An 18,117-nucleotide genomic window follows, 5' to 3' on the forward strand; every position below is an offset into this window, starting at 1 on the left:
CGTAGACGAAGACAAACTGGTTCAACATTTCGCAGAGAATGCCATTGACCAGGGCCTGGAACACAGCTGGGGCATTGGAAAGGCCAAATGGCATGACTAGATACTCGTTGTGACTGCTGGCTATGTTGAAGGCAGTCTTCCACTTGTCCCCCTCCCATTATCCGCACCAGGTGGTAGGCATCCGCAGGTCCAACTTGGAGATAACGGTGGCCCCCTGGAGCGGCTCGAAGGCCGAGGCGATGAGTGGTAGCGGGTAGCGGTTCTTCACCGTGATGTCATTGAGGCCCCGGTAATCGATGCACCGGCGCAGGGTTTTGTCCTTGTTCTTCACAAAGAGAACCCTGCGCCTGCGGGGGAGGCGAAAGAACGCCCTGCAGCTAGGGAGTCCTCGATGTAGGTCTCCATAGCCTTAGTCTCCGGACTGGACAGAGAGTACAGTCGTCCCCGGGGCAGTGTGGTGCCTGGGAGAAGGTCGATTCCGAAATCATAGGGTCGGTGCGGAGGAAGTGAAGTGACCCGGGCCTTACTGAAAACCTCCCGGAGGTCCTGGTACTCAGCGGGAATGGCGAAGATGTCATTGGGCAGGTTATGCTGACTTCAGGCAATGGGCATGGCAGTACAGTCAATAAGGGGATTGTGTCGATGGAGCCAAGAGAATCCCAATACCACGGGAACCTGTGGAGACTTAATTTAAAAATATATATTTCACCTTTATTTAACTAGTCAAGTCAATTAAGAACAAATTCTTATTTACAATGACGGCTTACCGGGGAACAGTGGGTTAACTGCCTTGTTCAGCGGCAGAATGACAGATTTTTTTACCATCCAGAAACCTTTCGGTTACTGGCCCAACACTCTAACCACTAGGCTACATGCCACCCCAATAATTAGCATGAATTGGATAGCCTCGCTGTGGTTCCCCTGACACTCGTAGGTTGATAGGAGTGGTATTGTGGGTGACCCAGCCTATAGAGCGCACATCCAGCGCTCTAACATCCATGGGATTTGAGAGGGGCTGAGTGGGGATGCCCAACGGAGACGTTGGGAAGGTGGAATCCTTGGGCGGGCGGGTGGAATCAAACCCCCTCTCCTTCCTGCATTCCCGTAGCCGCCCATCGATGGTCAATGGTCAAGGATGGTCAAGGCAATGAGCGAGTCGAGACCCGGTAGTTCCCGGGCTGATAGTTTGTCCATAACCTCCTCTGATACTCCTTGCAGGAACGTGTCGAACAGCAATTCCGGGTTCCAGACACTCTCAGATGCCAACAAACGGAAAAAGTCTGTCACACTGCAGGATTCTTGCCAAGGCTGGTGTAACTTCCGGGCAGCCTCTCTCCCGGACAATTGACTATCAAAAACCTTCTTCACCTCCGCCACAAACTTTTCCAGACTGAAGCATATGGCCGACTGCTGTTCCCAAACGGCCATAGCCCAGGCAAGAGCACTCCCGGACATCAGCGTGATGAAGTACACTATCTTTGAGTGGTCCAAGGGGAAGGAGGAGGGCTGTAGCTCAATGATGAGAGAACTCTGCGCAAGAAACGCTCCACAGGTTCCTGACTCTCCAGCGAAGGGGGAGGTAAGCGGGGCTCTCGGGAAGCCGGGGGGCCAGGGAGGCCGCGCTGCTAACAGCCAGGTTACTGAGCGGATGGGAGGTTACCGTTGTGGTGGGCTGCCTGACAAACAACCAGCAGAATTGCTCCAGCAAAGTGTCCAACGCGCCAAGGTCTGGAACCCATCCATAAGACCACGAAGCAACTCTTGGTAACCCTTGGGAGGAAACGGCGTTGCATAGGTGGTCCAAGTCTGCTGGGTTCGTCATGGCCAGTTCAGAGTGGTGTGACAGGGTACAGAACAACAGGCAGGGCAGGTAGTAGAATGGTCAAAAAACAGGAAATCTAGAAAATAGGAACTAGAGACAGAAGGGTGAAAACGTTGGTATGCTTGTTGAAACAAAACTAACTGGAAACAGACAAACAGAGAACACAAGTATAAATATACTGGGGATAATGTGGAAGATGGGTGACACCTGAAGTGGTGTAGAGACAAGCACAAAGACAGGTGAAACAGATCAGGGTGTGGCATATTTATATGCTTTCTGTTTTTCACTGTTTGCAGCAAAGAAATGTGCTTCTTGGGGGATCATAGAGTATTGTACTGTCCTGTCCTGTCCTGTCCTGTACTGTGCTCTACTGTTCTCCTCTTTTCTTCTTTCCTTTGTTTTGAGTGCAGTTACACTCAATCACAGTGTTGTGCTAATAACTCATAGTGTTATAGGTTATTGTCTTTACATATAACATAAGTTATATCAAGCTAAATCGTGATTCAGCAATCTGACTGATCATTCAATGTCTTATTGTGTTTTTCACTTACAGGAAATGTAGTTTTTAAGTGAAAGCTTTTAGTGTGGCTGGTCCATGTGAAGGGTGTTAAAATGTTGTCTGTTCCACTTTAACAGACAATCATAATATCAGTCAAAAATATACAATTCCCAGTTTATGGTTCAAAACAAACTTTATAAGAGGTTTTAAATAGGTTCTATTTGACTCAAAATTCCATGACGTACAGTAAGGCATTGTTGGCAGAACATATGGATTCAGTTCATTGCATGATTAATATAATTAACCAATACATTTCTTGTAGTTATATTGCTATCATGTTGTAAATCACATTGTTTGCTGCCTCCACCCATTCGGGATGCACTGTTTCAGTTTAAATGACTCGACTAAGGCTGGAAATGTCAATACAATCAAACTAGCAAGGGCAATGATCACAAGTCAGTCATAACGTTGTTAATAGGCCAGTGCACATGTCAAACACAAGGCCCGCTGGGCCGCATAGCACACACTAGCGAATATAAATAAGTCAACAGTTAGGTCATCTACTTTATGAAATTACAGCCTGATGTGCACACATTGGTGAATTCAACTTAAATTGCATTGCATTTGAGCAGTAGCCTAGGCTGGCTACTCAACTACAATACATTTTGAATGCACCATACATCAATGCTGCGTTCAACCGCACTGGTGATCCAGGCAGTGCTCCCCCCCCCAAAAAAAATCTCTCTTTTGTTAATATAAATGTTAAAATGCTATATACAGAAACTTATGCGTTTGGACAATTCATGGACACTGCAGTAAATAAAACCTAATAAAAACACCTGTCTTGTCCAGGACCGGACTCTACACAGGTCAGTGCGCCATAGCCAATCAGAGCTACAGTAGGTCTATATGCAAATTAGCCATTTGTCACACGGTCCATCATTCACTTTGAACTGGACTGTGTGATTACAGGCAGTAGCAACAGCACAACTTTAGATCATCAGAACACATTCACCAAAAGCAACCAAATACACCTGAATGGGTTTCTGCAAATATTTTAACACCACGGAAGTGCTCTTACATTGTGAAACTTCAGTCTTATTGATCAAACAACCATGAAAAGGCAGGCTCTCTCTCCCTCAGTTGCATATGCACATCAGCAACAAAAATATCAACAACTAAAGCTAGCCAGAGCGAGATGAGATAAAATATAATACGGGAACATTAGATTAACCCTCTAAACCTTTTTCAGCTATTTGGCCATCAACATTGCACTGATAAACAATGGAGAATAGTAGCCGGACGCTTTCCCACTCTATATTGCTATATAATCTTCACAAATGCCATTCCCAAACATTCGATGAATATATGAAAACGTGAAAATGACCATGTCTAAGTGCTCGCTTGTCAGAAAATGTAAAAAAAAAAAAAAAAAAAAAAAGGTTTCATATTATTCCTGGAGGTGTATATGAACATATTTTAATAAGGTTTCGTGTTGCTAAAACACTGTCAGTTCCACTTTAACAGTGGTTGTGTTCTATCCCTCTGCTGTCCCAGACTCACTGACCCCAGAGATGGAGAGTGACCGCAGCACTGGAAGAACAGATGCTGAGAGGGCAATACAAGGTACATGAACCTGATATCTCGCTCTCTCTCCTCTCTCCTCTCTCTCTGAGCATTAGTGTTAACTCTGCCTGCTGTTGAAGTGTACAGCTTGCCATCTGGGCCACAGCACTGGGGGGGGGGTACATTAATCACTTGTTTGAAGACTTCATGGTTGTTTGATCAAAAGACTGCATCCCAGTCTGTTTGTTTGCCTTGTGGGGTCTTGGATATGAAGTGGAGGGTGGTGATAACCTCTGAAGACTGCATCCCAGTCTGTTTGTTTGCCTTGTGGGGTCTTGGATATGAAGTGGAGGGTCGTGATAACCTCTGAAGATTGCATCCCAGTCTGTTTGTTTGCCTTGTGGGGTCTTGGATATGAAGTGGAGGGTGGTGATAACCTCTAAAGACTGCATCCCAGTCTGTTTGTTTGCCTTGTGGGGTCTTGGATATTAAGTGGAGGGTGGTGATAACCTCTGAAGACTGCATCCCAGTCTGTTTGTTTGCCTTGTGGGGTCTTGGATATGAAGTGGAGGGTGGTGATAACCTCTGAAGACTGCATCCCAAATTACACTTATTTCCCATGTAGTGTATGCCCCATCTATTGCACTGCTTTTGACCAGGGCAGAGTTTCCCATTTACAATGGTGCCCAGAGGACAAAAATTAAGCAACAACAAAAATATAAAATAATGCAAGAGAGCTATAAATACATGACATCAGGTTATTAGAACAAGTTAGAATAATCAATTGAAACAGTTGCACACTTCAGTAAACTCAATCATTTGTTTTGTGAGGTATAACTGCGGTGCATTAAAACTAAAGGCAGATAGTGGAGACAAGTGGGACCTGAAGAGTTAACCGACCCTGCGAACGGGTTTGGTGTCTCAAATTTTTATATTTCAACAGGGAAGTGAGGTATGTTGTAGGCTTGTGGAGCAGAGCTTTGTAAACAAGAAGGGAGTAATGAAGTGATCTACGGGATTTTAGTGCGGTCCAGCCGACCTTCTGATACAGGTTGCAGTGATGAGTATTAAAACTATCACCTGTCATAAAGGGAAGGGGGCTATAGTAGATGGCCTCCAAAGGTTTATGAGTAGTAGAATCTGCATCTCCATTCTGTTAAATGGTGTCACCATAGTCAAAAACTTTACAATCTGCTTCTTGGTGTTCATTTCAGAAAAAAAAAGAAGCCCATTTTAAATCTTAACTTGTTAACTAGCTCATCAGAATGGTTTTTAAACGTTAGATCTTTATCAATCCAGATTTTTATAGGCAGGAACCCGCTCGCGAGAGAACCCTCCAATGACTGAATGTGTAGCCCATCTGAGACATTTTTCAGTGAATTAGAGAACAACATATATTTAGTTTTGCCAGTATTAAGTACACGTTTCAAATCAATAAGGACTTTCTGTTATGTAACAAAATCAGATTGCAGCTCTAACATTGCTTGGTGCAGATGGCTTACATAACCGTATCATCTGCATACAGATGAATATTACAGCATTTAATACATAGACCAATATTATTTATATAAATAGTAACGAGAACATGTCCCAAAATCAACCCGTGTCACATGCATGTAGTTCCACATCTTTAATAAAGTGAAACCTTCACACAAAAACAGGTAAACAGAAACTGAACGTGACACAACCGTGGCGCACACAAACAAACACGGAAAATAAATAATTACCCACAAAAACAGGTGGGAAAAGGGCTGCCTAAGTATGATTCCCAATCAGAGGCAACGATAGCTGCCTCTGATTGGGAACCATACCCGGCCAACAAGGAAACAGACAAACTAGAATGCCCACCCGAATCACACCCTGACCTAACCAAATAGAGAAATAAATCTCTAAGGTCAGGGCGTGATTTCAATTTTACTACAATGTTTGAAAAGAACAAATGGAGAAGAGCAGTTAGTTTGATTAAGCTACATTTCTTTTTTCCCTTTTTTGTACCACAATGTATTTTTGAAAGCTTTTCATGTTGTAATTTTTATTTATTTTTTACACTAAAAAACTTCTCACTCTAAAATTGAATGTATTTTTGAAAGCTTTTCATGTTGTAATTTTTTTTTAATTTTTACACTAAAAAACTTCTCACTCTAAAATTGAAAGTCAATATATATATAAAAAAGATATAAAAAAATAAACATTGAAAGTCAATATGTATAAAAAAAAATAAAAAGAGTTCTTAACAGGGCGTGTTTTTTTTTTTAAACCTTTTATAATTTTAAGTAAACTAGACTTGACACAATCAGAAAACACTGGTTGTGTCCTGTTGGTCAAGTAGTTCTTAAACCATTTGCAAGACTCCCTATCCATTCCCATTTCAGACAGTTTTTTAATGAGTAGGGAGTGGTCAACGGTGTCAAGTGCCTTAGAAAGGTCTATAGATAAGGCAGCATAGGATCTAGGCAATTTAACACATCATGTAAAACAAGCATAGTGGCTGAAACTGTGCTATGTCCAGATCTAAAAACCAGATTGATGCATGTTTAAAATAGAGTGAGAAGTCAAAACCAGATTGGTGCATATTTAGAATAGAGTGAGAAGTAAAAACCTGATTAGTGCATATTTAGAATAGAGTGAGAAGTTAAAACCAGATTGATGCATATTTAGAATAGAGTGAGAAGTTAAAAAAGTCTCAGCTGGGAGTTGATCAGGGATTATAATACCTTGGTTGGGCAAAATAACTAGGAGATTGTAGGGAATATGGTGCAATTTGGGGTCACAACACCTCTCACTTCTTTATTAGTATCATTACGTCTTCCTCTAATAATCCCCAACAATGTCTCTCCCACCCTTCCTTCCCACCTCTTCCTAACATCACCACTTTTTCACTGACAGAGGTCTCAATTTCCCCTGGAAAATAGGAAGATTACACAGTAAATCACTATGATACCAGGAACTAGACAAAACCTTCAGGGGACCATGACACAATATCCTGAAAACGTCCTAAAAATTTGCTCAGGACGTCCCCGAGACAAACCCGGGAACTACATTAAACATCCAGGGAACAATGACAGAATGTCCCAAGAACGTTCAGGGGACCTTCAGGGGACCATGACACGTACCTGGCACAAACTGGGAACTATAAAAAGCTCGCCCAGAGAACGATCCCTTGGGATCATCACACAATGTCCTAAGGACTAATAAAATGTATGTCCTTGAGAACGTCCTAAAAGCGTCCTGACATGGTCCTCAGTGACATCCTGGGAACTTACAAGGAACTAGACAAATGTCCCTCAGAGAACATTTCCTTGGGACCATCACACAATGTCCTAAGGACTAGTAAATGTATGTCCTGAGAATGTCCTAAAAAGGTCCAGAGGTTGGTCCTTAGTGATGTCCTGGTAATTTACAGGGAACTAGACAAGGTTTCTCAGAGAACGTTTCCTTGGTACCATCCCTCAACGTTCTTAGATCTTTTCAAGAACGTCAATAGGATAACTTCACGCTGAAACCCTTAAAGGACCTAATGGGAACGTTAGGACGTCCCGTTTTCTGGGAAGTCTTACTTTTTTTTTTTACCATAAATGGTCGCCAATGGCAGTATTCTGACCTAATAACCACACATTGTTTATTAAAGATATACATTTTTGATGTGTAGATGAGGCTGGAAGGGAAACTGTGTGGTTTATCAGGTCAGAATGCTGCCTTTGACAGCCATTAATGGTAAAAAGTAAGATAGAAGGTTATCTCTCCAAATTAAGCCAGAAAGGACAACCAAATATTACTAAAAGTAAGTTAGAGGTTTTCCATACATAGGAAACCTACAAAATAGTAACAAAATATATATTTTTTTGATAGCCAAATACTCCAACTTGGATTGGTCAAGTTGACAAATGTGTATTTTTCAAAACATTCATTTCAACTATATATACCATGAGACAATATTTTATATCACATGTATATAGCACATCATGCTTTTGATCCATTTTGATGTGATTTTAATAGAATTTCACAGTTTTCTTACCACAGATGTTTTGCTACCGTTGAAGCACAATGTTGCATTTGTTGCCACATTTCCATAAATATTTTCTACAAACTTCAAATTCATAATCAGAGCGTCCTTAGCCTTTCTGAGGGGTAAATAAAATGCTTGGGTCTCACAGGGTTAAAATATATTTTTGTCAAATAAGAAATAATAAGCGAACAAATTGAGAATTTGTACCGTAAGGAGGGAGGATTCTTGCTTAATGAAATGCCATTCAGTCAGTGGAGAGATGTGAAAAGGGCGGCTGTCCCAAAAAAGGAAAACCAAATGTCCGAATTTCACTAAAAATATTCACTTTTGGATAGAGAATATGTATAGCCCCCCATGTGATGCTAAATTAGTATATTTAGCAGCCTTAATTTGAAATTAGAAGAATTAAGATTGACATCGAAGAGCTCTTTATAGTTGAATTGTTAAATGGATTGTTAACTTTTCAAACTTCCTTATTATATTACAGTACAATTTTCTTTGTATGTGATCAAAGAAATAGTCATTGCCATGTACCAACTATTGCCATGGTAGATTGACAGTGGCATAGACTATACACATACATGTTTTCTCTAATGTTACAATTTGGCAAAGTAGCAGATGCCTTTGATTGTAGCTATGAAAAAATCATTTATTCGGCTCACAATGCCAGTGATCGTGGCCTTAAAGAATATACATAGGAGAAGGTTGAGTTAACATGGAACAATGTGTGCTTTTGTTCAATTAGAGAAGCATTTGTCTGCCACCCATGTCTCCTCTGCTCTCCCCTCCTCTGCCAACAGCCTAGTAAACCGTAATTACCCTCAAATGGCAAAAAATTATGTTGATAAATTACACAAGCAAAGAAAACGCGTGAAAAACACCCAAGCCTATCACACGCATAAAAGCCAAGAGAAATGTATGTTATATTTTCAACACACAGCTCAGGCTAGGGCGAGAGAGAGCGAGAAAACAAATTAACGAGAGCATAATTTTTAAGGTAACTAATTATTTCTATTTGTCTTTTGTCACACTTCTCTAATTCTGCGATATTAACACAGTCTGTGTTTATTAATTGCTTTTGCAGTGCTTTTGAATCGGTTCCAAGAGGCAGTTCTGGCCGTTGTAGCAGCTACCAGACAGCCATGCTACTGGGACTGCAGCTCTCGCCTGAATATCTTCCCCAGTATCTCTTCTCTGGTTCCAACCTGTTTGCCCTTCGATGTGTCGGGCAAGTTAACATGACCCTGCGCTGAGAGATACAGTTCTTTGTTGCGAGATTAAACATCAAAACAGTGCATGTAAAATAAAAATCCAATGAATGAATGTCACTGAAGCAAAAAAATGAAAAAAGGCCCTTTAATTGTCTTCATAAAATATTTGCATGAGCTTCATTTGCATAATGTAAATGTATTAATTAATCTTTCAAAAGGAATTTTATGCTGAGAGAAGCCCAAAAAGCATTGTTTTATTCAGCATCTAATGAAATATTTATCCCCTTTAATGAACTTTTCATCTTGATTTCATTATACAAATGGCTAAAGTTTTTACATATTTTAATGAGACTTTCATCAATATTTCTCACTCAAAAATGGAAATCAGTATGTTTCAACATTTGCAGTAATATTGCAAACTGGAGGCGGTGTAAGTTGATTAAAACAGAACAAGCATGCAAGGAGTTCCACCAATTTGTTTGCCCAAATTGAAAATGGTGTCTACAATTCCCAAAGAACCTTATGTCAAAAATAAATTTCTTAATTCTCTCCTGATTATTTTATTTTCCCTGAGCAATGTGATGTTTTGCACACTACTATGCCTGATGCGTTACTTCACAACTTATCAAAAGTGATAATCAGCCACACTTTCACCTCCCCATACCATTCTCACAATTCCCTATAAACAGCTGTGACAGTGAAGCCGATCAGACAGAAAGGCAGAGAAAGGTGGCATAGCATTTCATCCACCATGGATGTGTCTACTCTCCTCCCCATCCAACCCCCTCCAACCACCACCACCTTCCTCTCTTCCTTTTATTTTTAGCCCTTTGCATTTACACTGTAATGGCTTTTACACATAACTCTGCAGTGTTGCTTGAATAGAGGCGGCCAGAGTGCAATACCTTGGAGACCCACGGCAGGTTCGGATAATTAGCCCCTGTGTTTGTCTTTCCACTCCAGCTCCCCACAACAAGCCTTTGTTCTTTTTCCACCCAGCTTTTCATACACAGACATACAGCACACTGATGCATCGACGACAGAAGGCTAGGGATTTAGGTACACGGTGCAGTGACGGATGCTCTCCTATCATAAAGTGTTGTATCATTGGTTGTGAGACTTAGGATATTAGTGAGTGAGAACATGTACTCATCAAAATGTTTATGGAGGAAGATTTCATCATATTATATTACATTTTCCATATAGAATTGAGAGGCTCCTCTGATTCATATATGGCTCAAAATATTGCCAGTGTGCCATGGGCCTTAAGAGGCCAAAGGTTAAATGGTCCAATAGTGAGATTACTGAAGATCAATGAATGTGAGTCTCTTCAAAGCCTATAACAAACGTACCATTTTCTACTAGATGTCGCTCTATGTCTCGGACCTCACATTGTGTCATATCTGACTGCCAGGCAGCAACACATCGCTCTCCTCAAGCTGTCGCTGCTTTAAGTCTCTCGGTGTGCTTTTCTAAATTTAATTATTTAGGTTCACTGCCAGAGAGAAGAAAGGGCTTCTTAAGGCACAGTAATGCAGCGCAGAGGAAATACGGGGGTAATAAATGTCAAACATGCTCCTGAGCTGCGCCTAACAGATGCTTTTACCAGCCCCGCGTCAGAGGCAGCTCCGCTCGCTCAGGCGTACCACTCAGAGACGAGTGTTCTTTGAAAATGGACAAAGCTCGTTAGGTTGCAGGTGTCTAGAGATAGCATCCGAGAAGAATGGCTCTGCCTTTTTCAATAAACACTTTTTTTTGAATATCCGAAACATACAATATACTTGCAGTGAAGCCACTCAACAACTACATCATACCAGTTATCCAACAGACTCCCATTCAGAGTGACACACAGAAGTGTCATGACGTTGGCCTGGGGGGTAGGTTTATGACTGTCATAAATACCTCTTCCCCCCTTTTTCCTCTCTCTACCCTACTGAGGTTACATTTGCAAAAACCTTGGTTAACATAGAGATTCTGGGAATATCAGAAGGTGGGGGGAAATGAACTGTATTCTGGCTATCCGACCAATTGAACATATGCGGTGGTACTTAACCACTGCGCCAGCTATAAAACTTTTCAAACACGCACTCCTCTCCCTTCCTATATAAGCCCTTGACGACAATATAACCTCCTGTTCCAAGGATGTGAGGATGACGGTCCTATGTCAGAATGGTTCAGATAATAACTACAGAACCAAGCCAACATCAGCGTGAGCTTTGGTTGCGAATGGTATGAACTTTGAAATCTTATTCACTACAGAAGTGATACCTCCTAGCCGTTGAGTTAGCAACAGCAGATGCAACAAGGGTTAGGAAGGAACAGACAGAGTATCCCGTCTATCAACCATCGACGTTACTACAATGTATCCATTTGACAACCAGAGACATTCTTCAAAGGACTCGGTTGGGCAACACGGCATTCCATCTACCACCAACCTACCGAAGCGCAGCTCAGAGTAAATATTCATTGCATTTTCAGCCTTTCTTCCTCAGTCTTCCCGCTCCTTCACTCAAACCCAGCCCCTTTTCTTTTGTGTAACAAGCTGTCATATCTGTTCTGCCCACTAGGGACGTTTTCCTTTATGACGTAATTTGTAATCAAGTTATGATTTAATGATGTGTATGTGTAATTCTGTGTGATTAGTTAGGTATTTAGTAAATAAATGATTAAACCCAATTTTGTATTGCTGATTCAAATTGTTAGCCAGGGTTCGTGCAGGTAACCAAGAATTTACAACTTTCAGATGAGACTAAATTAAGATGACGATTAATATTGACTGCTATTGATGTCAAATTTAACTAGGTCTTTAAGATTCTTTCGTGGTGCCCAACTCTCTAGTTAATTAACTTGTACGATTTATCAGGTAGACAGCGTTGGATATGGGCAGTTCCTTGTACGATTTGCCTTTTGTCGAAGATGACATTTGTAGACAGTTGTATCGGCCTGGTTTTATTTCACTATTTCAATGCATGAGACAGACAAACACTGGCATAAGGAGTCTCTTCAACTGCTGCTGCTCGATTCCACAGTTTGATCCAACAGATGATGCAAATCATTTGTGCAACAATTATAGACTTGACTTTGTAGGATAAACAATATTAATATCTGTTGTTAAATCTACAGCTGTGAGTGATGATATGCTTGAGTAACTTAGAGCAAATAGGGACAAAGTAGGCCTATTCCATGTGTATTGGAAGTTCTCAGATCAGATTTGTTGATGTTTTCAAGATTTTGTCAAATCAGAACACACCTCTTCAAACATTTCATGTAACATTATTATTCAGTTAGGTTATTGTGGGAAAGCATCACGCACGCTAGCAACCACACTGGTTGTGTTTTTGGCGACTCTCAGGTCAAAGCTTAACCCCATATTTCCAGGTTGAGTCAGCATGGCCAGTACGCTATTGGCTAATCCCTCTCTACTGTGTCCTTTCTTTCAGATGGAAGACTGTTCTTGAAAACCACAGTGATGTACTGATAAGAAGATGATGAGCTAAAGAAGAGAAACAATCTGACGGAGATTGTCACGAGCCCAGGTGGATTTCGTAGCAGAAACAGGTCACACTGCGTGTACTGTAGCAGTTCAATGGAAGTGTGTTTGGCCAAACACCGGAAAAGGGTTGTGTCTGAATGTAGAAACTATTTTTCTCACAGATATCAACAATACATAGTCGCTAAAGCAGGTTTTGTTTAATTGAGGTTGGTTGTTTAAAAAAATCAATAATTGCACAGTAAAAATGTACCAAGGGGTACACTGTTGGAAATATCGCAAAGAAATTCACAGCACTGAAGATTTTTTCTACTGTATTTCAACCAGCGACAAAGCTTTGAACATGATCAGACTCAGAGGTTGTGTTTTGTATTTCAAGTTTAATTCCGAGATGTAAACAAAATATATATAACACTTGGAAAAAACCTCTGTGATTTTTTTAATTTATCCGTATGTTGATCAAAAGAGACGACTGAGATTTGATTTGAATGTTTTCTAAATTAGAAGAAAATACAATAAAGTTTCCTTTTTACCATTGTTGTATATACCAGAACTGATGATAATGACACACTAACTCACTCTATCAAAAGCTGAGTTGATTAATATGGTATGTGTATATAAAGTTAAGAGGTGGTATTGTGTATGCAGTATATCTATTAGGAAGACAATACCGACATTCATATGAATTTATAGTTTGTTTTTGTTTCATTTCTGAACCATCATTCTTTCAAATAGCTGCCATTTTGGTGAAAAAGCATGCAGGCATGTAAATGTTTGTCCTGGAATTATGATATTTAATAAATCCTATATTGTGCTGAACAAATACGTAGGGTTGATTCACTTAAGCCCAACTGATTTTGAAAATGTACTCGAACATTTTGCTTTTAAATAAATAACTTTGGCTGTCAATGGTAACCCTTTGCAACAGTTAGTATCACTTTTTATTGAAACACTTGGGGCCACTTTCCCAGACACAGATTACCCATAATCCATTTCAAATGAAAATCCTTTTTTAGTCCAGGATAATGTTTAATCTTTTGTTCCTAATGTGTTCATTTGTAACATGGACTGGTGATAATCGCATATTAACACTAGTTAATGAATCTCCTCATTTAAGCCAATTTATTCAGAAGTCAAATTAACAGTTTAATTCCAAAACACTATATGCAGTAACTTCTGAAATTATTCAGAACCCTTTACTTTTTCCAAGTATTTTTAGGTTACAGCTTTATTCAAAAAAAATAATAATTTTATTCCCCCTAATCAATCTACACACAATAACCCATAATGACAAAGCAACATTTTTTTTTTAAATGTTTGCTCATTTATTTATTTTTAAAAACACTGAAATATTGCATTTGCATAAGTATTAAGACCCTTTCGTCAGTACTTTGTTGAAGCACCTTTGGCAGCGATTAAAGCCTTGAGTCTTCTTTGGTATGACTCCACAAGCTTGGCACACCTGTATTTGGGGAATGTTCCTCCCATTCTTCTCTGCAGATCCTCTCAAGCTCTGTCAGGTTGGATGGGGAGCATTGGTGTACAACTATTTTCAGGTCTCTCCAGAGATGTTCAGTCGGGTTCATGTCCGGGCTCTGGCTGGGCCACTCAAGGCCATTCAGAGACTTGTCTCAAAGCCACTCTTGCGTTGTCTTGGCTGTGTGCTTCGGGTTGTTGTCCTGTTGGAAGGTGAACCTTCACCCCAGTCTGAGGTCCTGAGCGCTCTGGAGCAGGTTTTCATCAAGGATCTCTCTGTACTTCATCTTTGCCTCGATCCTGACTAGTCTCCCAGTCCCTGCCGCTGAAAAACATCCCCACAGCATGATGCTGCCACCACCATGCTTCACCGTAGGAATGGTGCCAGGTTTTCTCCAGAAGTGACGCTTGGCATTCAGACCAAAGAGTTCAATCTTGGTTTCATTAGACCAGAGAATGTTGTTTCTCATGGTCTGAGAGTCTTTAGGTGTCTTTTGGCAAACTCCAAGTGGGCTTTCATGTGCCTATTACTGAGGAGTGGCTTCCGTTTTGGTCACTCTACCATAAAGGCATGATTAGTGGAGTGCTGCAGAGATGGTTGTCCTTCTGGAAGGTTCTCCTATCTCCACAGAGGAACTCTCATTGGGTTCTTGTTCACCTCCCTGACCAAGACCCTTCTCCCCCGATTGCTCAGTTTGGCCGGGCGGCCAGCTCTAAGAAGAGTCTTGGTGGTTCCAAACTTCTGTCATTTAAGAATGATGGAGGCCACCGTGTTCTTGGGGACCTTCAATGCTGCAGAAATGTTTTGGTACCCTTCCCCAGATCTGTGCCTCAACACAATCCCCGTCTCGGAGCTCTACGGACAATTCCTTCGACCTCGTGGCTTGGTTTCTGCTCTGACATGGGACCTTATATAGACAGTTGTGTGCCTGTCCAAATCATGTCCAATCATGATTTGGAAAGGCACTACAACTGGAGTCCAATCAAGTTGTAGAAAGATCTCAAGGATCATCAATGGAAACAGGATGCACCTGAACTCAATTTTGAGTCTCATAACAAAGGGTCTGAATACTTATGTAAATAAGATATTTCTGCTATGTATTTATTATTAATTTGCACACATTTTCTAAAAACCTGTTTTCACTATGTCATAATCGGGTATTGTATGTAGATTGCTAAGGATTTGTATTTATTTAATCAATTGTAGAATAAGGCTGTAACGTATCAAAATGTGGAAAAGGTCAAGGGGTCTGAATATTTTCAGAAAGGCACTGTATATATAATTTTTCAGAAATGTTTGTAAATGAACTTTTATTGTTTAAAGAAATGATGAAAGAGATTGGTGTGTTTTTTCACTATCTAATCATGGCATGGGGTTGTTCAATGACAGACATGTATTTGTTTAAAATCTATCACGTGATGGTTTCATTTCAGAGGGACAAATAATCATGTTATTTTTGCCAAAATGCTATATATCTTCCTCACTCTCAGAGAAATAAGTAGTACTGATAGGTTTTACACAGTTAAATGTAAAAAATAGCAACTTTTTCTTTGGTAAAGAATTGTATGAATGATACATTTGTCAGATCAATCTGTATGTATTACATTTAACATTTTTGTCATTTAGCAGAGTCTCTAATCCAGAGCGATTTATCCGTACATTTTAAGATAGCTCGGTGTGACAACCACATATCACAGTCAAATATGCAGGATATGAACATTCCATTCCAGCTAAACAGTGGATATACAGCGTTTTAAACACAAACAAATATTCATACACATCTACAATCTATGAATAAAAAATCTGAGAACAGTAATATTTTACACACACATGAAGGTACCCATAAGCAATCATTTCTGATGAAAAAACACAAATGTGGATATAGCGTTTATATATAGATATAGCGTTTGGGAAATATACAGACAATGCAGCAGCGAGAAAGAATGACTAGGCAACAACTAGCCAACCTTCTCAGTTGTACAATATTTGTTTAAAAACTCAAGCAAAGTGCATTGCATAACATCAGTGGCTGATGGATATAGGATTAAATAGTATATTAGCTTGTCTTAAAGTTCCCTTGCAAATCAACAATGTATGTTAATGCCATCCTGATGCAGCAAAAATAAGGCATTTTACTTTATGGAAAGATGTGCTTCATTTGTATTCAAAAGGAAGGTTGAATAGTTTCCCACACCGGCTGAGTCAACTCCTATACAGTATGTATGAGTTCATTCCTGAGACAGGGACTGATGTCTGTCATATACTGTAAAAGAAACAGGCTGTGTGTTTGAAAAAATGTAAGGAAAAGAGTGTCCCATGTTCACACTTTGGCCTAGATTCAATCAGATCAAGTGTTATCGGACGATAGCCAACACCCGCATAGCTGATGTTTTGGCAGTGTCGGAGGTGTGACTGGGTTGGAGCTGTCAAATCGGTGAGAAGCTGCTCTTGATCATTGTCATGAAGCCACACCCTTTCCACTCGTGTTAGAAGTTCAGAACGAGAAAGTGTAGGCTATATATAAATAATGACACTCTAATGTAAAATCATTAAATTAAATAATGAGGATTTCTGTCAGCCAATCGAGATGTCGATTACATCACATTCCAGTGTTTTAACTTGTAAACAAGGCTGCATGGGATTTCTCTTAACGCGACTCCGTGCAGCCAATGGCAATGTCCGATTCAGGTATAATGCCAGGAGCCTCTTGTGGATTTGACAGCTCTAGCACAGTTCCACCTCTGACAAAACAACTGCTATGCGGATGTCAGCTGAACTGGATCTGATTGAATAGAGCCCTTTGTTGTTTTATTTTGAAAGTTTGTTGCGATGGAGTTTGTAGGTCTGTTGTTGACTTGTCGTGAATAACTTACATAGCACCCCTTCATTGTACTTCAACTTTAAATAAACTTCAAATGTTGATGATAACCAATGTGAGTTAATTATGTTGCCCAAAGACTGGACCTGATTCAATTAAACCTGCACAGAAGATACAGGCAGAACCTGTAGATTTGTTGATAGACTCACAATATGTTTCTGCATGGACTATTAATATTATATTTCCATCATGAAAATCAAGCCCTTTAATCAACAATATGTCAAAGTTTTCATCAACAATATGTTATTGTAGGGCTATATACTCACCATTGGAGCAATAGTTAGAGAACAGTGGTCATGAAAGCTCATGATTAGGGTTATTTGTGAAAGGTGTATGCAAAAAATATATACTGGGCTGCTATGCATTTAATTATCACCACTCCTTCACAACTAATTATAGTCATGATTATATATGTATGTGTCTGGTCTTTTACATTTAAGTGATTCCGTTTAACTTAAATGTTGTACATTTACACAACTCTAATGTCACGATCGTCGTAAGAATATTCGGACCAAAGCGCAGCGTGATATGGGTTCCACATATTTATTGTGGAGTGAAATGCACAAAACAATAAAGAACAAACGAAATGTGGCAACTACACATAAACAATATCCCACTCCAGTCATGGAGTGGGACTGGACACCGGGTCTAGACTGGACATTGGTGCAGAGGAAGGCTCCAGTCATGGAGTGGGACTGGACACCGGGTCTAGACTGGACATTGGTGCAGAGGAAGGCTCCAGTCATGGAGTGGGACTGGACACCGGGTCTAGACTGGACATTGGTGCAGAGGAAGGCTCCAGTCATGGAGTGGGACTGGACACCGGGTCTAGACTGGACATCGGTGCAGAGGAAGGCTCCAGTCATGGAGTGGGACTGGACACCGGGTCTAGACTGGACATTGGTGCAGAGGAAGGCTCCAGTCATGGAGTGGGACTGGACACCGGGTCTAGACTGGACATTGGTGCAGAGGAAGGCTCCAGTCATGGAGTGGGACTGGACACCGTCTAGACTGGACATTGGTGCAGAGGAAGGCTCCAGTCATGGAGTGGGACTGGACACCGTGCCTGGACTGGTCATCAGCGCAGAGGAAGGCTCCTGCCATAGAGCGGGACTGGACACCGTGCCTGGACTGGTCATCGGCGCAGAGGAAGGCTCCTGCCATAGAG

At 40.7% G+C, this 18,117-nt stretch overlaps 1 protein-coding gene across 2 annotated transcripts in view; it reads left to right on the forward strand.

Annotated features, from left to right (window-relative positions):
- dachd (dachshund d) overlaps positions 1–16,999 on the forward strand; it is a 322,323-nt gene extending 305,324 nt beyond the window's left edge. Inside the window, exons 10-11 of one of the 2 annotated variants that reach the window (XM_036958501.2) lie at positions 3,879–3,947; positions 12,545–16,999. In XM_036958501.2, the coding sequence (XP_036814396.1) occupies positions 3,879–3,947; positions 12,545–12,582 (107 nt within the window). In that variant the 3' untranslated portion in view covers positions 12,583–16,999. The remainder of the gene's footprint in view (positions 1–3,878; positions 3,948–12,544) is intronic. The other variant, XM_036958502.2, reaches the window with a different exon arrangement.
- The last annotated feature ends 1,118 nt before the right edge of the window (positions 17,000–18,117 follow it).

Source organism: Oncorhynchus mykiss, chromosome 22 (genome assembly GCF_057628025.1).
Source record: "Oncorhynchus mykiss isolate SJ-2025 chromosome 22, ASM5762802v1, whole genome shotgun sequence".
Classification (NCBI taxonomy): Eukaryota; Metazoa; Chordata; class Actinopteri; order Salmoniformes; family Salmonidae; genus Oncorhynchus; species Oncorhynchus mykiss.